Raw genomic sequence first — 22,983 nt, 5'->3', positions numbered from 1 at the left:
GGCTGCCCAGGTATTACTTGTAGCACACGGAATCTTTAGTTGCTGTGTAAGAATTCTCGGTCACAGCATGTGGGAACTAGTTCCCTGATCAGGAATCAAACCTGAGCCCCCTGCATTGGGAACATGAAGTCTTAGCCATTGGACCACCAGGGAAGTCCCTTGATTGATATTTAAATCAGTGAAATTTGAATAATCAAGTTGTCATCTATAATGTGGGTGGGCCCCACCTAATCAGTTGAAGGTCTAACTAGAACGAAAGGATCAACCTTACCAAGCAAGAGAGAATTCTCCAACTGACTCGGGCCTCACCTGAGTCATCAGCTCTCTTGGTTCCTTACCTATTGGCATTTGGACTACAACTGCAAATCTGGACTTGTCATTCTTCATAATTGCATGAGTCACTTTCATACATAGATAGATAGATTACCTTCCTACCTACCTACCTACCTACTGGTTCCATTTCTTTGGAGAACTCTGTCTAATACAGGAGCCAAGAAGGCAAAAGTCTTATATAATTGTTGGAACTTAAAATCTATTAAAACATAAAATAAAAAAAAATCCTTGAGCATTTTCAAATTTTATTTTGCAAAGGAGGAAATTAATAATATCCGCAAGCCCATGCATGAGGATAATTTAATCAAAACACATGGTTTTTGGTAAATAAAATTCATTTCCTGTAATCGTATGACAGAAGTATGAGAAATATTCATTGATATCATTTATACACAAATATTGGTGCAATTAAGTCTAAATATAATCTAAAATTTCACAGCAACTTTTATTTGTTTCATTTTTTTAGACTTAGAGCCAGGACTAACATCTGCACCTTATAAGTCCCCCATTATTCTTTGTAAGTTATTTCAGAATGACTACCACTATGGAAACATCCAAAGTTAGTCTTTATTCATTACATAAAATTGTGCTGGCGTATGAAGTGATGCCTAAATCTGAAATGTGACTTAGGGAATTCCCTGGTGGACTGTGCTTTCACTGCTGAGGGTGCAGGTTCAATCCCTGGTCAGGAAGATCCCAGCAGCAATGATCCATGGCAAAAAAAAAAAAAATGTAATTTAGCTAAATACCAAATGGTTTCTCTCAACAAGGATTACTCTCTTCTTTTTGAGTAATGGGGAAAAGGAAAGAGCATGAGTTATGTGTCCATGACTCCGCATCTCACATTCTGATTGTCAGCAATATGGATGCAGATATGGTATAATGTGTGCACTTAAATACCTCCTCATTTGAGACATGAAAATAATAATAATCTCCTTTTGAGGAGGTTTCCTAGGTGGCGCAGTTGGTAAAGAATCCGGTTGCCAGTGCAGGAGTTAAAAGAGACACAAGTTTGATATTTGGATCAGGAAGATCTCCTGGAGTAGGAAACGGCAACCCACTCCAGTATTCTTGCCTGGAGAATTTCATGGACAGAGAAGCCTGGTGGGCTACAGTCCATGGGTTGTAAAGAGTCAGACACAACTGAACACACACACACACAAGATTAAATGAAATAAATTTTCTTCAGAAGTCTAAATATTATTTCTTTTTATAGTTAATAAAAATTTTAATTTTATATTTTAAAAATGCATATTCTGTATGACTTATAGGGTCCAGAATGTTACCAGTGGCAAAAATTTTATTAATCCTACCTCCAAATGTTATGTTTTTCAAAGAGGGTTTCCTTTGCTAAGGTCGCTGTAGTTACGGGGGAATCTTTCCGAGTGGAGCACAGTGAATTTAAAACTTTGGAATCTGACAAACCCAGCTTTAAATTCACAGGACACCACTTTCTGGCTTTATGACAGTGGACAAGTGATGTTTCTTGTGTTTCAATGCCTTGTACCCCAATGTTCATTGCAGCACTGTTTATAATAGCCAGGATGTGGAAGCATCCTAGATGTCCATCAGCAGATGAATGGATAAGAAAGCTGTGGTACAAATACACAGTGGAATATTACTCAGCCATTAAAAATACATTTGAATCAGTTCTAATGAGGTGGATGAAACTGGAGCCTATTATACAGAGTGAAGTAAGCCAGAAAGAAAAACACCAATACAGTATACTAACACATATATATGGAATTTAGAAAGATGGTAACAATAACCCTGTATGCGAGACAGCAAAAGAGACACAGATGTATTGAACAGTCTTTTGGACTCTGGGAGAGGGCGAGGATGGGATGATATGGGAGAATAGCATTGAAACTTGTAAAATATCATATGTGAAACAAATTGCCAGTCCAGGTTCGATGCATGAGACAGGGTGCTCGGGTCTGGTGCACTGGGATGACCCAGAGGGATGGGATGGGGAGGGAGGTGGGAGGGGGGTTCAGGATGGGGAACACATGTACACCCATGGCAGATTCAAGTCAATGTATGGCAAAACCAATACAATATTGTAAAGTAAAATAAATAAATAAATAATAAATAAAATGGCAATAAGACATATCTCATAGAATTGCAAAAATTAAATGATGCACAAAAACATAGTAATTCATGTGCAATAAATAAGGTTGTAAATTCTGTACAGTTCAATTACTTCATTATTTAATTTTTATATGCAAATAATATGGCCTTTCCTTTCAACTGATAGCAATCCAAATTTCTGACCTGAAAACCTCTTTAGGGTTACTGTAAAGCAGTGATGAAAATTGAGTTACATGAATCCCAGTTTAATAAGTGGCTGTTTTCAGAAAATTCCTAACGTAAGATTGTCATCCATAAGTATGTGTTGGGCTCCTGGCATGAGAAGAAGGACATCTGGGGAATTGTTTTCTTAGGATTAAAGAAGTCTTACATTCAACTTTCCAACTTCTCTTATGAAATTTCTGTTTGAATAATATTGTAGGTTTTGTATTCTATGTTGAAATGAAATAGTGTTACCTGTTACTTTTACTCTGAACTACCTTATTTGTATTGGGCTTAACATTATTTTCAATAACACAGTGTTGCAAATAACCAAATCAACAGACTTAAAAACCCCCACAGACTTAAAAACCTCCTTCTACAATATCAACCCTGATATTTTTTTCCCTTTAAAGTCTTTCATAATCTTTTTTTTGTAGCTCCCTAGTATAGTCCTACTACTAAGACTGATCTTTGCATCTCAGAATCACATAGCTTTTCTTATTTGTGGCTATCTTAACCTGACCTTAGATCTAGTGTTTTGCACATAGTAACAGTAAATGGTTTATTATTATCATTATTATTATAGTACCTATAAACTCAGCCTTTCATTCAAGGCCTAACTCAAATCACTTCTCCTAATTTCTAATCTGGCATCCTTACAACTACTCTTAATACTGTATTATACTCCTTTCACCCACTTTATAACCCACTTTAGTTTCTTATTTTAGCTTTCATCCCTCTCCATAGAAGTTTTTCAGAACTTATATATTTTACTTGATTTACAATTTAATACTATGTTTCAGAGCATTCTGTTCATCTAAATATACACAGGTTCAAAGCCATTTCAGTTGCTTCATTGCACTGTGTTTTCATGAATGAGGGCTTCAGTTGGCTTGAAATTTGATAGTCACCAAGTACTGCAGAAGAGCCCCGGATTAGGAAATCAGTTCTGGTTGTGTTGCCATTCACTGTTCTACCTCCAGTAAGACCTAACCTCTGTAGACTTCCCTTTCTATATGTAAGAATTCTATAACCTTTTTGGTCCTTTTAGTTCTCAAATAATGATGTCACGAATATCTGTATTTATCCCATTGGTGAGTGAACACCCAAGCATTAGGATTTAAGTGCTTGAAACTCAATGCAAGTTATTCTCATAAGTTTTTTTTTTAATTTATTTTTATTAGTTGGAGGCTAATTACTTTACAATATATTTTTAAATTCAAACTGTTGCTATATCTAATATCATATAGTCTCTGGAAAACTCCATTTTCCATTCATGAGAAAATGAGAATGAAAAAAGGAAGGTAAGATCTTCTTGTTATTGTGAAAAGACTTTTGACTTTGTGGGTCCCCTGAAAGCTATGCACACGTGAGGTAAGGCATGCTACCAGGGCCGAGGGTACAGCTCTTGACTCAACTGTGCTACTTACTGGTTGCATGACTCTACACAAGTTTTCCAAAGAAACACACTTGCATTTCAGTCATGTTACAGTCTATGCCTCTCTGTTTCACTGCAAGTACTCTTCATTGGCCTATGCTGTTCCCATTCCCCAGAACAGCCTTCTCCCTTGTCTTTATACCTCCCTAAGGAATACTTTTGCATCTTTAACATCAAGCTCAGGTTTCTTTGGCTGTGAAGCTTTCTCCACCACTCCAATCCTTCTGATTGGAACTGACCATACCTTCTGGACCTGATGTGCTGCCAACCTGTAGCACTTGACTTTGATAAGACATGCTACCAGGGCCGAGGGTGTGACTCTTGACTCAACGCTGCTACTTACTGGTTGCATGACACTCTACACAAGTTTTCAAGGCCTGGATTTCCTCACTTGTAAAATGAAACTCTCATAGGGATTTCCTGAGGATTACATAAGGCAATGTCTATAAAATATTGAGAACAATTCCAACCAGATAATAAGAGCTCAGTGAATGTCATCTGTTCCTTTTGTTGTTGTTGTTGTTGTAATGACTGTTACATTTCTGCCTCACTTAAATTAACTGTATTCCCCAGATCCACTGTGGGGATGCCTGAAACACAAAGGCCACTTAATCAGATTGATGAGTGAATTAAAGAAAGAAGAAATAAATTTTATATGTCTTTAAGATGATTATGTTCTTCTTGATGGCTTAAATAATAGCATATTTTTTGAAGTAGGTCAGCATAAAGGATCGCTAAGACTTATGGACCAAGAAGGCAAGGTGCTTACTCAACTACAGATTTCCAGCTAATAGATCTTATATAAGTATAGCATCCTTTCAGAACTTCCATCTGCAAAATGCCCAAATACAGTTTTTGCTCAATTTTGAAAGGACCAGTTAAAACAAAAAGTACACCCACAAGCAAGCCCCAATCTGCAAAGAGTCAAGCAAATATAAAGGACTGCTGTTGCTATTATTATTGTTTTCAAAAGTGTTAGTTGACTGTTTTAATAATGTCTGCTTTCTAACAGACATTAATTCTTGATTTTCTTAAGCACTATTTTATTTTTAACAGTTAGATAATATGAAAATGAGTGACCTTATAATTCCTTATTGCCAAATGTGGGACATATCAAAATGGAAATGAGAAGGACCCATTTTATGGTTTTATTTGATAAATGAGCCTGTGTTTCATCATTACAGGTACCCGTGGTGGCCATCCTGGGCTCCGGTGGGGGATTCCGAGCCATGGTAGGATTCTCTGGTGTGATGAAGGCTCTGTATGAGTCGGGGATTCTGGACTGTGCTACCTACATTGCTGGTCTTTCTGGATCCACATGGTTAGTATGCATTTTACATCTTGGGTTTATCATCCTAAATGCTTAGCATTTATCTACCTGGAACCAGAAGAGAGTGTTTTAAAAGTTGACATTAATTTCCAATTACTGAAACATTCCAGCTTGATGCAGAAATTTGTTTCTTAAAAATATTTTTAAGGCAAATTCATACCTATTGATGACTCTCATCATACGTTTCTCCCTTTAAATCCATTTGTGACTTAAAATGTAATAGTTAAACATAAAACAAAAAATAGATCAATTGAAATAATTCTATAGAAATATCTCATAAGTGGAATAACATACTCCACCCATAATTAATTTAATCTTCCTATAATTTACTGATTTGTAATCTTGCAGTGATGATGTCTAAGTCTACATGATTCACTAGGTATTCATTTTCTTCTTTAGGGCAAATAGAGTGAAATGCAAGATACTTTAGTATACAAAAGAAGGAAAACAACTTTTGAATGAATATATGCAATAAATTTCAGTGATTTATATCTGACTAATTATGAAATTAATCCTTTAAATGTATCTAAGTTCAGCTAAATTTGGATAGAGTTAAGGCATCAGTATGTATAATATTTGTAAATATTTGTATACTGTAGGTCTGCCTTTTCAAAAATATATTCGTAAAACATTCTCAAAGATGATACTTTGCACCTTTTGGTTTGCTCACCTCACACAAGCACATTGAAAATCAAGTGTCTTGCTTAGCTGTCCCAAATAAAAGTATCACCTATTACAGAATGGTTTACAAGGCCTTTTAGTCATTCAGCCTGTGGTAAAACTTATCTTATATAATATTGTATTGTATGTAATTATATAACATAAGTATTATATAAGTATATATTATATAATTACAATATATATGTAATAATATATATTATGTATGTCTGTATTTTAAAATTTCTGTATCTTCTCACCCCATGAGTTGGCTATGAGCTTCTTCGTTTTTCAAGCAAAGAAAATATGACTCAGAAGTCAAGTGATTTGTCCAAATCATAGCAGAGCCAACATAGAAACTAAGGGTTTCCATCCCCTATTCTGGATTCTTTCAACTCAACTGTAACCTTCTCTTGTACAGCTATCTATTCTACCTAGAGAGTCACACTTAAAGAATCTATAGTTTCTTAAATATTTTGAACCAGATTCTGTAGCTGAAAAACAGGAACCTAGAACCATGATTGCCATCTATTTTGTCTGTCCCCTCAACATGATTTATCTCTTTTGAAAGAAGGGTGTAGCCCATCATTATTCCTTCCCTTGAAGGAAAGAGCAGGCACTTGCCTGTTTAATGAGTAATATGAATATGACGGAAAAATTTAGACCCTTAGATTAACTTCACCTACTCAAGCATTTTATTATTACTCTTCAGATAATTTTCTTTATCTATTCATTATTTTTTTTAGATCCCTGTGGTCCAGCACTGACTAATACATTGCAAGAAACTTGTCTTCTTAAACTCATCTAATAGAGAAAGACCAAACCTTCAGTGTTATTTGCAGGGTGTAATGGTGTATATTTGGGCTTAATTAGAGCTGCAGTTATTGCTTTGGTTATAAATTTAGGGACACATCTAAAATCCTCTGTCAGGGTTCTGAAAAAAAATAATCAAGGGAATTTTAAATATTACAGCCCAATCATTTAAATGTTGTAGGTAACTGTTTTATACATACAACATTTCTGCTCTATCCATCAGTGTCTGATTTCCTCAGATTAGCCTTCTTTTATTTGTTCTGTCTCCTTAAAGGTTGTGTACTCCTAAGGGCTTCCCAGATGGCTCAATAGGTAAAGAATCTATCTGCAGTGGAGGAGGCACAGGAGATGTGGGTTCGATCCCTAGGGTGGGAAGATTCCCCGGAGAAGGGCGTGGCAACCCACTCCGGTATTCTTGCCTGGAGAATCCCACGGACAGAGGAGCCTGGTGGGCTGCAGTCCATAGGGTCTCAGAGTCAGACATGAATAAAGTAACTGAGCATGCACGTGCATGCACCCCTAAAATTCTTACAATCCTTTTTTACCTGGAGACCACATCATTTCCAAATATAATGGTGTCTTTTGAAGTTATTTTCCTTGACTTTTGCAGGGGATCTGGGAGGATGAGGTTGGGAATTGAGACATTTCATACATTGAATTGTCACTCTTTCAGATCCCACCTATTTTGCTCCCCCCCCAACCCCGCCACCATCCTCTCTGATTGCTCTCTCTTCATTGTTGTCTTTTCTACTTCTACTACTTTTCCCCTTAAAATGAACTTTTCTCCAGGACCTCCCTTTAGTTCCATTATATTTATACATCTTCCCTTGGTAATTTCACCAGCTTCTATCACTTGAGTTATTATCATCAGTCATTTCATTTGTAGATCTCCAAAACATCCAAAAAGTTAGTGGGCACCCCCCCCCCCAAAAAAAAAGGGGGAGAAGAAGAAGAAAGCAAACCTTAATAGACAAGGCAAAGTATCTAAGGGTGGAGAGTGCTTCACAAGTAGTGGGTATTTTAATAGAGCAAAAATCTGTGAGAAGCTTCACTTACAACTGGGTTTAGAGTTTTCATGGTTTTAGCAAAAATTAAAGTAGATAAAGTAAATGAAGGGCACCTTTGACCATGAAATTACCAATAAGAAATGAATACAATATGAAAGGAAAAAAGGTGGGAATGTGAACCTCAGTAGGAGCCATTTACTATTTCAAGAAGAGGAATATAGGACCCAGGAAATGTTTTTGTTTGGTTTTCAGAATATAAGAGACTAGAGTGTTTTTGTAGAAGTCTGAGGTAAAGGAAATAGTGTAGAGGGATAGATGAATAAAGAAACAGATGATCACGGATAGAAAGAGGTTTGGGCAGAGACAGGATAGGGACAAGATAAAAAACTGTCAACCATGGAGAAGGCATACTTCTTGAGACAAAAGAAAAAGTGGCCAGGATGATTCATATTAACAATTTTCTTTTGAAAAGTATAGGGGAGAAGGTAGACGGTTCTAATGAAGGGATTCAGAGAGACTTGGAAAAACAAATTACCCTCTTGTGTAAGTTTTTATATTCTGCTGATACATGACCATTGCCTGGCACAAGTTAGGTAATACGGGACTCTCTGGAGAAGGCTGGACCTCCCATCATGTTTTCTGTGATCATAGAAGAGAACTTTATGTAAGACAAAAGCTTCTCTTGTAATTGCTGCTACCTTTGTAGTAATTATTCCTGAAATTATTTTTGGACGATGGTTGTTGTTCATTAAATAGAAACATTAGCCAACCAGGAGGACTGGCCTGCGTGAAGGAGTGGCAGGAACCCTGCATTCTCTCCCTGGGTGAACACAATGCTCTCCCTCAGCACAGCTGTTCCTTTGGAGTATCAAAGGGCTGGGGATTTTTTTCTCCTTTTTTAAATTAATAAATTAATTTTTATTGGAGCAGAGTTGCTTTACAATGTTGCATTAGTTTTGCTGTATAGCAAAGTGAATCACCTATTCGTATACATATATCCCCTCTTTTTTTCTTGGATTTCTTGCCTATTTAGGTCAGCCCTGAGCATTGAGTAGAGTTTCCTGTGCTACACAGTAGGTTCTCATTGGTTATCAGTTTTATGCATAATATCAATAATGTAGGTATGTCAACCCCAATCTCCCAATTTATCCCAACCCTTTCTTCCCTCCCTTTGTGTCCCTATGTTTACTCTCTACATCTATATCTTTATTTCTGGTCTACAAATAAGATGTTCAATACCAACTTTTTAGAGTCTGCCTATATGCATTAATATACTATACTTTTGACTTACTTCACTCTGTGTGATAGTCTCCAGGTCCATCCATGTCCCTACAAACGATCCAGTTTCATTCCTTTTTATAGTTTGAATAATATTCCGTTGTATATGTATGCTTCATCTTCTTTACTCATTCCTCTGTTGATGAACATCCAGGTTACTGCCATGTCCTGGCTATTGTGAATACTGCTTCAGTGAACCATGACTTTTGGAATTATGATTTTCTCCGGGTATCTGCCCAGTAGTGGGATTGCTAGCCTATTGGATATTGACTGCTGTATTTGTGTGGCATTATCATTGAAAGGAAAAATAAGAGCTGTTCTGTGCCTATAGACCATAAGACCTGATTTGAAGCTATAAGATGGAATTCAAGAATGAAAACTTTCAGTTTAACAGTGTGAAGAATTTGTGGGACATTGAAAAGTGAGCCAATTTTAATAGAAATTGACCCATAAGAAATGATAGACTAAAAGATGAAGAGTATGTTAGAAAAAATATGTTGTTTGAGGTGGGGAATATGCTTATTTTGTATGCTAATGAACCTCTCCCACTTGTCATATATTTAATGACTAAATGAAGATTTACATAAGTAATTACATTTTGGGGAAAATTAATGTAAGAATTTCTCTAGGGTTTCAGGATATTTGCTTCAGTGTTGAGGGCCTTGTTAGACATGTGCAGCATTAGTTGCATATGAGAATTACTTCTGGAACTTTTTTAAGCACAGAAATTCTAAATCTTTATCCCTGAAGATTATGATTAGGAAGGTCCTGAGGCACCAGGCACTAATGTTTTAAAACATCAACTCTGTGATTTGGCATCAGGAATTGAGCTGAGAATTCCTTGCTGTCTGGAATAATTTTAAGTTGTGTTTTTAAATTTGTATTTAGCCTAAAATGCATTCATATGAAGAGAATGAGGTGTCCCATCATATAAATATGTTGAAAAACATAAAGGTGAATAGAAAAGTTAAAAAAAAAAGTTATTTAAGGAAAATTGGCCGTTGCCTTCTATTCCATTTTTAGCCATCACCAAAGCAAAAATTCAAGTCATAGATGTCACTGCAATGATGTCATCAAATGTCTATCCAATTCACACTTGTTAATTCTAAGGGAAATGGGCTAATCAATACTGAGCAAGCAGAGGACATTAGCTCCAGAGCAAATGGTTGAGGTGTTCTAGGTCTTTCTGTCTTTCTATGGGACTTGTATACTTGAGCCAACCTTCTCATGAGAGAGGAAGAAAGAAAGGGGAAAGAGACTCCCCATGTGAATGAGATAACTTCAACCTTTAGATAGGAGAAAATGGACTGCAGCCATTCTACGTGGAGCAAAAACAGAGAATTGAGCTGACATCCATGTACGTTTGACCTTTGATAAAGACCTGCCTCTGAAATCGTGGCACAGAGTCCTAGATTTTGAGCAATTCTTTAATCTAAGAGGAAGGATTTTCAATCTAGATCCAATGGCTAACACTGGGAGGAAGGAACAAGAAAAGCGGAGGCTCCAGATTTTTCTGGAGGAAATTTATGAGGCTAAGGTGCTTGTTAAAATCATACATTGATTCATTTAAAGACCAAGTAAATATAGAGAAGTCTTAAGTAATGTAAATGAGATTTGAATAATTGCGTCTTTCTGCTGAACTATTAAAAACAACTTCCAATAGCAGAATTATCATATTGTTTCCTTTTCACCTACCTTTGAAAAATTATTCTGTGGCTGAATTGATTTATACTGACATCAAGTGTTTGATTCGTTTCCTTTTCCTTATTTTTAATCCTGCTTCATTAAGGAAATGATTTAATGTAGCTTTACACATAAAGTAAAAGTGGATTTCATACAATATAGAAGTGGGAAAAAAGTTTCAATATATGTGTGTTGCATGTGTGTGTGTGTATATATATAACTATAAATTAAATTAAAAATTCATGCTGTAACCTGTAGCTTCAGGAGGCTTGAGACATAGGCTTGGGTTTAAGTTTTCTAGAATTCAAGGCTAAATCCAAACTATGCATAGTTATATAATATACATTTTTTATAAGTAAAGGGCAAGCCAGCGGTCCGTGGATATAGAACTTATTCTTGATAGTAAGTAAGAACCAGTAAATAATTTCTTAATGTTATCATAAAGGATGAAACACATGAATAGTTCCAGAACTAATCACTTAGAGACTCAAAGAGAATTTTTATTGTTCTATTTTTATTGTATCTTTAAATGTAAACCAGTATTATTACACCAATATGTGCATTTATTGAAAAGTATGAAGTGGTCCAGAATTGGATCATTGTTCATATAGATGAATCATGTAGTAGACCTTGGAGTAGCTATAGAAATGAATGGACTTTCCATCTTTCTAGCAACATCAGCTATGTTTTTAGAAGATATTTGTTGATTATACCAGGCTTGAGTTCAGAGTAAGCCTGTTTGATTTATCTTTGTTGTTTTTGTGTTCAGTCTCTAAGTTGTGTCTGACTCTTTGTGACCCCATGGACTGCAGCATGCCAGGTTCCCCTGCCCTTCACTATCTCCTGGATTTTGCTCAGATTCATGTCCATGAGTCAGTGATACTATTGCATGTTATGAGAAATGTTAAGAATCCAGTTTGTGTAATAAAGATCTTTTAAGAATTTTAAATTTTTTTGCAGAGCGTATGTTTCATGTTTGGTCTATAATCACTCTCCTTTTGTTAAGTTATAGTTAATCTCAGTCTGCCTCTAACTCTGAATCCAGCAAAAAATTTCAATTCAATGTGTAGTGGGAATTATTTGGTCTCTAAGACCTGAAATCATTTTAAAGATTTTTTAAGAAATAAAACCTATCAAGGGAGAGGACAAATTTAAATCTGAGTTCTTCTGTTATTAACTGGGGAACTGTGAACATGTTATTTAAATTCATCAATCCTCTGCTTATCTTTAAAATAGAAGAATTATTTTAAGCTATCACAAGTCTTCAAGACAATAGCTTAGGAGCAATTAGCCTGCTCAGGCCTAGAACATACCAGAGTTAGTTTTCTCCCCTGCATGAAGGGAAGATAAATCACTGTGATGGCAATTTGACTTGAATATAAGGAAACAAGAGTTTTAAATATATTTACTATATTCTCTTCGGTTGGATGGAGTGGTGGAATATTTCATTATTTTTGTGCTTTCTGTTCAACAGTTCAAAACACCATGCTTGTCATATACTAGGCATTGGCTAATTATTGAGATAAAAACAGATATAAATAAGTAAAGTTTTCCCTGATGGTGATCACAACTATTTAAGGGAGACAGTTAAGAAAACTAATAATTAATATTTAGTATGAGAACTACAGTAGTAAAGATACTGGTTTCCAGGAAGATTGTAACTTCATTTATCATCTCAGTATCAAATACTAAGAGATATGTTGATTTCCAGCATCACCTTAAGTGGCCAAATGGCTGGTGCCAGAATCTTCACAAGAAAACATTTACCTGCCAGCACTATTCTCTCTAGGATTTCACCGTTAGATTTGTATGCTCAGAAATTCTGACATTTACAGTTGGCAAGACTTGGGATTTTTGTCTCGTTGGCCAATGGACAATTAAAACAAAAACCACATGTATCAGGAGAATTAGGCATTCACAATAGCCTGGATAGCACATTCTCTACCTATAGATAATCACCATGGAAAGTGAAATTATCAGATTGCTTGGCTAGTATTATATACAGGAAAAAATAAAAGTGAAGTGTTAATCACTCAGTCATGACCAACTCTTTGGGAACCCATAGATTATAGCCCACCAGGCTCCTCTGTCCATGGATTTCTCCAGGCAAGAGTACTGGAGTGGTTTGCCATTTCCTTCTCCAGGGGATCTTTCTGACCCAGGGGTTAAATCCAGGTTTCCTGCATTACAGGCAAGTTCTTTATTGTCTGAGCCACCAGGGAAGTCCATTATATCCAGAAAAGTCCATTTATTCACATGGCTCTCAATGTGTTCTGTTATCAGTGTCTGATGGTCAGATAGGGATGCCCATACCTGGAGAATAGAGAGTGGAGAGTTGGCCCAGTAGGCATTCTCTCCTCTGGACTATGTGAGGGAAGTCCAGTGTTTCCTCTGAGACCTCCCCTTTACGTCTATTGTAGACCGGCTATTTTCTGAATGATGCATTCTTTTCTTAAATGAGTTAATATCTTCAATCAGATCAGTTAATCAACTACTTCCGTTATTCTTTCTTTTTGTGATAGCAGAGATGCCTGCTTTCTTTGGAGACTACTTGCTATGTGATGCCCTTTATCTTTACTGATTATCTTTTATTTTCTTTACAGGTATATGTCAACCTTATATTCTCACCCTGATTTTCCAGAGAAAGGGCCAGCAGAGATTAACGAAGAGCTAATGAAAAATGTCAGCCACAACCCTCTGTTACTTCTGACACCACAGAAAATTAAAAGATATGTTGAGTCTTTATGGAGGAAAAAAAGTTCTGGACAACCTGTCACCTTTACTGATATCTTCGGGATGTTAATAGGAGAAACACTAATTCACAATGTAAGCTCTGTCTCAGTCTACAATCCTTTTAATACAAGAAGACAATGTATATCATGTTTTTAAATAAAACAAAATGTGATGCATTTTTGTAAAAGTCAGTTGACTCCCATTATCCTATAAACATGCACTGAGTACCTACTCCCTGCAGATATAACTCTTCTACATTTCACGCCACAGTTGTGCCTACTAATTTATTCTAGCTATATGTGTCAACTATATGTTGTTGTTGTTATTGGCTGTGCTGCTTGGCTTATGGGATCTTAGTTCCCCAACCACAGATAGAACCCACACTCTCAGCAGTTTGAGTGAGGAGTCCTAACCCCTGGACTTCCAGGGAACTCCCCATGTGTCAGTTTGGATGGATAGGTAAATACTTTTGTATTCTTTTTCTTTAGAAAGCTACACATTTTAATCCTCAACTGCTCATTCTGCCCAAGTAGCAATATTTTTAGATAAAGAAGTGAATAAAAGTAATATTTAAGTGGCAGAGGAAGAATGGAGGTTGCCTGGAAAAAGCCAGAAAAAAAGGAATGAATCACATGGAAGAAACACATTTGACACATGATCATAGGGTGATATTTTATCTGAAGATAAAGTAGGCAGGTGGAGCCTATGCCAGAGAATCTGGGGGCTAAATTCCTTCTAGGCTCCATTGCTGCCAAATCATTTTCCAGTTCAAATGTCAACATGGTCCCCAGAGTCATGGCTGTTTTTTAGAATGAGGATAATTACTTCCAGTGAGCTTTTATTTTTTTTCAGGATCAGAGATTTCTAGGTAATAATAAGGCTAATTTTTATCATAAAAGTTTTAAGGGTCTTGATTGGAAGCACTATTTTACATAGATTTTTTTTCTTATCTGTAACAGTTTATATATGTAAAACCTTTTCTTTCTTCTGTGAACAGAGAATGAACACTACCTTGAGTAGTTTGAAGGAAAAAGTCAATACTGGACAGTGTCCTTTGCCTCTTTTCACCTGTCTCCATGTCAAACCCGATGTCTCAGAACTGATGTTTGCAGGTATGGAATTTCCTCTTGCAAAGCATTTCCTGGAAACTTGGAACTGTGGTTCTTAATGATTTGCTTTAGAGGAAGATCATAAGCAATTTTAGTTGCTTATTTTAATATATTTTCTGTAACATAAAAACATCTGAAAATCTAAGAATGTTTTACACTAGATAACTTTCTGGTTGTAGAGATATCCTATGAAACTAGTTACTAATATATCTTCATTCAAATCAGTGGGAAAGGAGATATAAAAAAGTAATTCATGAATGTAGTCAATAGTCAATCTTAATTATCCATTTGTCAAGGATTTTTAACAAAACAGCTTGCCTGTTTTAGGCAATGCTTATCTTTTTTCTTGCTGCTTATCTGTTCATTGAGTTGGGTAACATGTCATATGTTTATCATTTAAAACTCTATTCTAATTTTTATAATTTAGCACCTTAAAAGTACCAGTCTCTATTTGTGACAGATGGTGAATAAAATGCCTCAGTCTGTTAAGTCTCAGATATAAACATTTACTTCTTCTGTAGCTCTGCTTCTTGGTGAGTGCTCTCAGAACAATGACTCTCTACTTCTTTCTGGGGACCACTGTTCTTAGTTTGCAATATGGTAGCATCTATGACTGGCTGGTAGGGTTCATTATATTTTTAGGAAAAGCACCTCAGTGACATTAGTCACATCCTGAGCTTAAAAAACTATTGTGGAAAAAAAAATATTGTGAATGGCATGAAATTAATTCCAGATTTATATCTAGAATTCTTTTGCATTTTTTCCAAGTCCTACTTTTTCTTCAACTGACTACCCTCAAGCAAGATTTGGAATAGTTTATAAAAGCAGTACACCTGGAAATCATTCATTCAACAAGTGTTTATCAATTATCTTGACTAAAATGTTTCTCATGCATATGGTTCAGAAAGCACTTATCATATTTATTATCTTATTCAATATTAACTATAACCTAGGGAGGGAGGGAGATATATTGAGCATTGCTTCAAAGAAGGAAAAACAAAATTTCAGAAAGATTCAATGATTGCCACATACAAGGTAAGTAAAGAGCTAAGAATTGGTCTTGAAATACTTTGTTCCTTTTATGAAAATATTGATTTCTCTGATTGCTGATGATGTAGAATGTAGTGCTCCAGGCATGAAGTATGAACTCTCCTCCCCTCCACAGGAATCTGTTTGAGAAATTTACGGCAGTTATTAAAGAAGTTAAGGCAAAAGAAGAACAGAATGTTACTATGCACTGTTTCTTTTTTTGAACCAAATTATGTGATATCTTTTAGCCTGTTTCCTCATCTGTTAAAGTGAAGATGAGAATCTCATAGTTTTTGCTAAATAAATGAGATAAACTATGTAAAGAACTTAATTGTAAGCCCAAACGAAGTTTCAGTAAATCTTAACAAATTGGAATCTTCTGTGAAAACTGTATGAGAAAAGTTAGAGGTCTGGATTTTAAAGATGAATTGATTTGTATATGAAAGCAAATTTAGTTGTCAGATGGGGATTAAAACATTCAATTTTATTCTAGGATATCCTAGGATTCTAGGATAATCATGGCATACTCAGCAGTAGTAAGGAACCATATTTTGTGAAAGAGATCATTGTTGTTGTCAACTGTTCAGTCACGTCCAACTCTTTGCAACCCCATGGACTGCAGTATGCCAGGCTTCCCTGTCCTTCACCATCTCCTGAAACTTGCTCAAACTCATGTCCATTGAGTCAGTGATGCCATCAACCATCTCATCCGCTTTTGTCCCTTCTCCTCCTGCCTTCAATCTTTCCCAGTATCAGGGCCTTTTCCAATGAGTTGGCTCTCCATATCAGGTGGCCAAAGTATTGGAGCTTCAGCTTCAGCATCAGTCCTTCCAATGAATATTCAGGGTTGATGTCCATTAGGATTGACTAGTTGGATCTCCTTGCAGTCCAAAGGACTTTTAAGAGTCTTCTCCAGCACCACAGTTCAAATGCATCAGTTCTTCAGCACTCAGCCTTCTGTATGGTTCAACTCTCACATCCTTACGTGACTACTGGAAAAACCTTAGCTTTGGCTAGATGGACCTTTTTTGGCAAAATAATGCCTCTGCTTTTTAATATGCTGTCTAAGTTGGTCATAGGTTTTCTTCCAAGGAGCAAGCATCTTTTAATTTCATGGCTGCAGTCACCATCTGCAGTGATTTTGGAATCTAAGAAATAAAGTCTGTCACTGTTTCCATTGTTTCCCCATCTATTTGCCATGAAGTGATGGGGCCAAATGCCATGATCTTAGTTTTTTGAATATTGAATGTAAGCCAGTTTTTTAACTCTCTCTTTCCCCTTCATGAAAAGGTTCTTCAGTTCCTCTTTGCTTTCTGCCATTAGGGTGATGTCATCTGCATTTTGAGTTTATTGATATTTCTCCTGGCAGTCTTGATTCCAGCTTGTGCTTCATCCAGTCCATCATTTTGCATGATGTACTCTGCATACAAGTTAAATAAGCAGGGTGACAATATACAGCCTTGATGTACTCCTTTCCCAATTTGGAACCAGTCTGTTGTTCTGTGTCTGGTTCTAACTGTTGCTTCTTGACCTGCATACAAATTTCTCAGGAGGCAGGTAAGGTGGTCTGGTATTCCCATCTCTTTAAGAATTTTCCATGGTTTTTGTGATCCACACAATCAAAGGCTTTAGTGTAGTCAATGAAGCAGAAGTAGATGTTTTTCTATGATTCTCTTGTTTTTTCTGTGATCCAACGGATGTTGGCAATTTGATCTCTGGTTCCTGTGCCGTTTCTAAATCCAGCTTGTACATCTAGAACTTCTCTCAATTTACGTTCTATCATAAATGAAAAGAAAAGGTCATGATAAATTGTTGTTGCTGTTTTGTTTGTTTGTTTTCCTTTAGCTGATGTCTTGTGAAGTCTTGGAATGCTTGGAAATTGGTTGGTAAATATACACCTTAAGTGGGTCTCTTAATCTCGCTGATTCTTATTTTCATTATTAAAAAGGATATTAATAAGTCAGTTTTATCTTACAGAGCTATTAAGACAATTGAATGAGGTATGGATAATACTGATGTGAAAAAGAGATATTAAAATATAATAGTTTTATTATTACTGTTATGATTCTTAGGGCATTTTCACAGTTGACTCTTTATTCTGAACTTCCAGTCAGTGGCCATTCTCAAGAGAAAATCTCAGTAAAATAATTAAAGAAGGAATAATATTTTAGCTAGTGAATATTTTTGATTCATCTAGAGTCGGAAAAGGCTATTTATGTTCAGTTGGTAGTCTTTCAACATGAACGTGCCTGATTTGGGCCAGCTGCCTAACAGATATTGTTACCAAGATAAGACAAGCCTCATTAACCTTCATTGTTAAGCTCCTGTGATAAGGAGGTTCAAGCGGTTTCTTCCAACAGAGTTGTACAAAACCATGAAGCATTAGTTGTGTGGATCTTGTACTCAGATAAGACATTCAAAGGGGCATGTTATGAATGTTCAAAGAGCTTGAGTTGTGGGGAAAAAAAAAGAGGCATGTCTGTACTTTATGCCTTTAAAATTTCCTTGGATTAAAATGGATTGGCTATTCAGGAAAAAAGTTAAAATATTATTTGAATTATATTATACAAAGTCAAAGATCCCAGTTGTCTTAGCTTACAGAAGTTTTATCAACTTTATTTCAATAATACTAGAGAATGTTTTTCTTCCCTCTTAGAAAAGTTTTGAACATTTTCACCTTTTGAAGACTTTAAACAAATAAACGTCAGTTGTTTAAATGGTAACATATTTTTGACTCCTCTACTTCACTATATTTCTGACAGGATTTCAACCTTTAATTTGCATTGTCTGTGAATTGCAATTACTGAGCACAGTTTACAACTTCACATCATGTTAAGTCCCTTAACAGACATTACAGAAGAAACACATAGTGCTCTTCCTCAAGAAGATTCCATTCCTATTAGCAAGAAAAATACACGTAGAACACTGTTGTCTGTTAGAGTATATAGACCTGACATAAAGTGTAAGATACTAGAGATTTAGTGTAGTTGTAAGAAAGACTTCATAAAGGTGGTAGAACTCGGGTTCAAGTTGAACTTGGAAAGATCTACCAATTGGGGGTGAAACATCATCTTTGCGTAAAACAGTATAAGAAAATGCTCAGAAGGGAAGCCAAAGGTGTGTTTCAGGGAGCAGTAAAAAGACACTAGATTTGGTTAATATATGAACTGGTGAAGAATAGGTGGTATATTTGGAAAAACCATTAGTGTCAAGCTATAGAAAGATTTGACTTCCAGATAGAAATGTTTTTATTCAGTCATGGTAAGGGGAAACATTTAATGATTTTTGGTAGGAAGTTATTTACCTTGTGTTTTTGAAAAAAAGTATTTTGATAGTTCATATGGGTAGATTGGCACAGAAAGAAACTGAAAGCAGTGGTGTTACTATGTTTTTGTAAATAAGGGCTTAGAACTAGGGAGATACTGATAAGGAAAGAGAGGAGAAGATGGATGTGAAAAGCTTAAATATTACCAGTGAAATGTGTGATGGATGGATGGATTTGATGTGAGTGGGTATGAGAGTGATTTCAGTTAAGATTTTTTTCTGGGCTGTGATAGCATGGTTTATAGAAACAGGTGAGCTATACCAGGAAGAAAGGTGATGAATTCCTTTCCACACAAGTGTAGTGGAATGTGATGACAGAATACCCAAGGGTAAATGCACAACAGGGAGTTGGAGATGAATAGATGGAGGTTCACGAGAGAAGTTCAAGTTTGAAATGTCCAAATTCATCATCAGAGAAATAGTAGTCAAAATAGCATGATGACTTCTTCAATAAGGATCAGAGAGCAAATCTGCCTCTTAAAAATGTCTCTCTTTACTGTGCACACAAAACCACAGCATTAATCAAGAAGAGATTGCTGGAGAAGTAGGAACCAGGAAATCTTTGTTTTAGTACTGTGGATAAGGGTGTGAAACTCACAGATAAGAAATTACTTGTAGTGATATAGAAAGTTTCCTAATGGTCTCTGATTCACTGCTAGTCATGTCTCACTATCCCCATGTAAATCATTATAAAACATACCACTTTGTCATGAAGGGTATATGTGCCATTTGGCTTTGATGTGAAATGAATTGCATTGTGTTCTCATCACAATTGTGGTTTATAACTTGTTTCACAAAAGTAGAACATTCTATATTATTGAGTAAATAATAAAAACAAACATATCCATGATTTTTTCCCCAAAACTTTGAGGATAGATGTTTTAAAATTCAGAATATTTTAGATTTTGAAGTTAAAAAAATATACTTACACTATATGTTATATATGCTTATACTATATATTACATAATGCCCCATTGGGGTCTTATAATTAAATAATGATTTCTTCAGTGGGATGTATTGATATTCACATTGAGTGGGATATGTAAAGATTAAGCCTCATGTAAAGATTAAAAGACTGGTTTTCTACTAAATGAATTCAGGGCGAATTTTACCACCAGATGAATAGCAAAGGAATTGCAAAATCCAGTGTGAATTTTGGAGTTATTTGGATTTCAGATTGTTAGATAAGGGGTTAGAGACATGCAAAAATTTTACAAAGGGGAAAACTGGGATGAAAAAGGAGGACAGAGGGTTTGGGGTTGGGCAGGGATGCATGGTAGTTGGATTCCATAGAAAATGGTCAACAAAGACTTTGAACTAAAGGGTAAGAAGGAGCAAGCCTTATGATTACAGAAGGAAATAGTGAGCATAAGGGCTGCAAGGTGGGAATGGGCTTGGTCTCTTGGAGGAAATTAAGAAAGTATGTGGCTGAAGTGGAATAAGCTAGACAAAATGTGCTAGGAGATTGTTTAGAACATGGGTCAGTTAGGGAACATGAGCCAGACCATCGTGAACACTTCTCGACCGTGTTTTTATATCAATAAATAAGAAGTCATTGGAAAGTTTTCAACTGGCATTAGTATGCTGTGATTTGTATCTTTAAAAATTCATTCTGGCAACAGGGTATCTAAAAGATAGTAGGGGAATAGAGAAAATGTTTTAAGAGGCTATTATGAAGATCCAGGAGAGCGTATGGCAGCTTATACCAGTATGGTCTTGGTGAACAAATGGATCACTAGCCAGTTTCTAACCACATCTGATGATAGAGCCTACAGAACTTGATTTTTTTTTCTCTTTGAGATATAAGATAAAAAAGACCATCAAGAATAATCCTAGTGATTTCCCTGGCAGGCCAATAGTTAAGTGATCGTCTTCCAATGCCGGGGGTGTGAGTTCAATATCTTGTCGGGGAGCTGAGATCACACATGCCTTGTGGCCAAAAAAGCAATATTTAGCAATCTTGTAACAAATTTAATAAAGACTTTAAAAATGTTCCATGTTAAAAAAAAACCCTAAACTCTAAAAAAGAGTTATTCTAAAATGTGGTATGGATAGCATGGATGGTGGTATGAATATATGAAAAGAAGTACCATTTACGAAGAAGGGGAAAAGTGAGAGACTGACAAGGAAGTGGGAGCCAGAGCTAGGAATTCTGTTTGGATAGATTAAGACTCAGATGATTTTTAGACATAGTTATAACCACAGGAATACATGAAATATAAGAGTGGCTACTATTTACTGAGTGATTAAAATGTACTATGTCCTCTTCTAAGTTCTTTAAGTTTCTTAACTCATTGGTTCTTCCCCCAAATCTTGCAAACTATCTACTGATTTTATTCGCATTTTACGGATTAAGAAACTAAGACACAAAGAACAAGTAAGCTACCCAAAGCTGCATAGTTAGTAAACAACACAACAGAATTTGAGCCCAAATTTCTGGCTGCAGAGCCTCTGTTCTGAGAAAATAAGCTGTTGGCTCTATTCCTATGCATTTCTGAATATATACAATATAAAAACTTTGCATTATAATCTTAAGAGTTAGAATAATGGTTAATAAGCAAAATTAAGGAAAGATGAAGAAAAGGCAAATGTTAGACACCACTTTCTTCCATTTTTATAGTCTGCTTCCATTATCAGAAAGAGTTTCATTTCTTTTGTCTCCTTCATGGATTTTAAACGTCTGAGTCAGCAGTTTTAAAACTGTCTAATTAAGATGGACTTTATAAAAGATACCTGAGTTTTTAAATGCCAAAGGGTATTCAATTTGTGCAAATAAGGAATCCTTTTGTGTTCTCATCTTATTCATCTATGAACTTCCCCCCCAATTTCTATATAATGTCATACACATGGTTGTTCATTGTTGTTCAGTCACTAAGACGTGTCTCTTTGCGGCCCCATGGATTGCAGCATGCCAGATTTCCCCACCCTTCACTATTTCCTGGATTTGCTCAGACTCATGTCCATTGTGTCAATGATGCCATCCAACCATCTCATCCTCTGTCACCCCCTTCTCCTCCCGTGATGACTCAGACGGTAAAGAATCTGCCTGCACTGTAGGAGACCCAGGCTCAATCCTTGGGTGGGGAAGATCCCCTGGAGAAGGGAATGGCTACCCACTTCAGTATTCCTGCCTGGAGGATTTCATGGACAGAGGAACCTGGCAGGCTACAGTCCATGGGGTTGCAGAGAGTCAGACACAATTGAGTGACTAACACTTTCACTTTCATATACATGATAGATATTTGTTAATTTTTAAAAATATTTTACATGAATGAGGATAATTATGCCAGTGTTGGAGTAATCTGTGTGTATATCTCTGTAGTATTTTTCTACTAATGGATTGCATTTTTAAAAATCATTTCAGATTGGGTTGAATTTAGTCCGTTTGAGATTGGCATGGCTAAATATGGTACTTTTATGGCGCCTGACTTATTTGGAAGCAAATTTTTTATGGGAACAGTTGTAAAGAAATACGAAGAAAACCCCTTGCATTTCTTAATGGGTAAGTGATCTAAATCTACCATGAGTTTGTTTGACTGTTTTAAATCTTGGTTCATTCTAAGTCATACTCTGTTTTTGCTCTCCTTTAGGTGTCTGGGGTAGTGCCTTTTCTATATTGTTCAACAGAGTCTTGGGAGTTTCTGGATCACAAAGTAAAGGCTCCACAATGGAAGAAGAACTAGGTATTGTAAAAAGATGCTTGCATTGATAATAATTATGCTATATTGATAAACTTCATTAACATATACATATAAAGTTACATCTTCATAAAATTGTAATTATTCTAATTACAGCATAATTATTTGTTAAAAATATATGCTTTTGCCTCTTAACTATTGTTTTGACATTGAAGTTGTGGAGTTCATAGAAACTACTGATTCCTAAGAATCTTTTTTTTTTTTTGCCACTTTATTTTTCTAATTGAAGGATATTTGCTTTACAGAATTTTGTGGTTTT

At 35.9% G+C, this 22,983-nt stretch overlaps 1 protein-coding gene across 2 annotated transcripts in view; it reads left to right on the top strand.

Annotated features, from left to right (window-relative positions):
• The window catches only part of PLA2G4A (phospholipase A2 group IVA), a 169,351-nt gene that overhangs the window by 108,954 nt on the left and 37,414 nt on the right, over window positions 1-22,983 (top strand). For both annotated transcript variants that reach the window (XM_043485362.1, XM_043485361.1), the window contains 5 exons: window positions 5,248-5,384; window positions 13,435-13,657; window positions 14,562-14,676; window positions 22,391-22,528; window positions 22,617-22,709. In XM_043485362.1, the coding sequence (XP_043341297.1) occupies window positions 5,248-5,384; window positions 13,435-13,657; window positions 14,562-14,676; window positions 22,391-22,528; window positions 22,617-22,709 (706 nt within the window). The remainder of the gene's footprint in view (window positions 1-5,247; window positions 5,385-13,434; window positions 13,658-14,561; window positions 14,677-22,390; window positions 22,529-22,616; window positions 22,710-22,983) is intronic.

This window comes from Cervus canadensis, chromosome 13 (assembly GCF_019320065.1).
Source record: "Cervus canadensis isolate Bull #8, Minnesota chromosome 13, ASM1932006v1, whole genome shotgun sequence".
NCBI lineage: Eukaryota > Metazoa > Chordata > Mammalia > Artiodactyla > Cervidae > Cervus > Cervus canadensis.
Note: the sequence above shows the minus strand (reverse complement) of the source record. Positions and strands in the feature narration are given on the sequence as shown.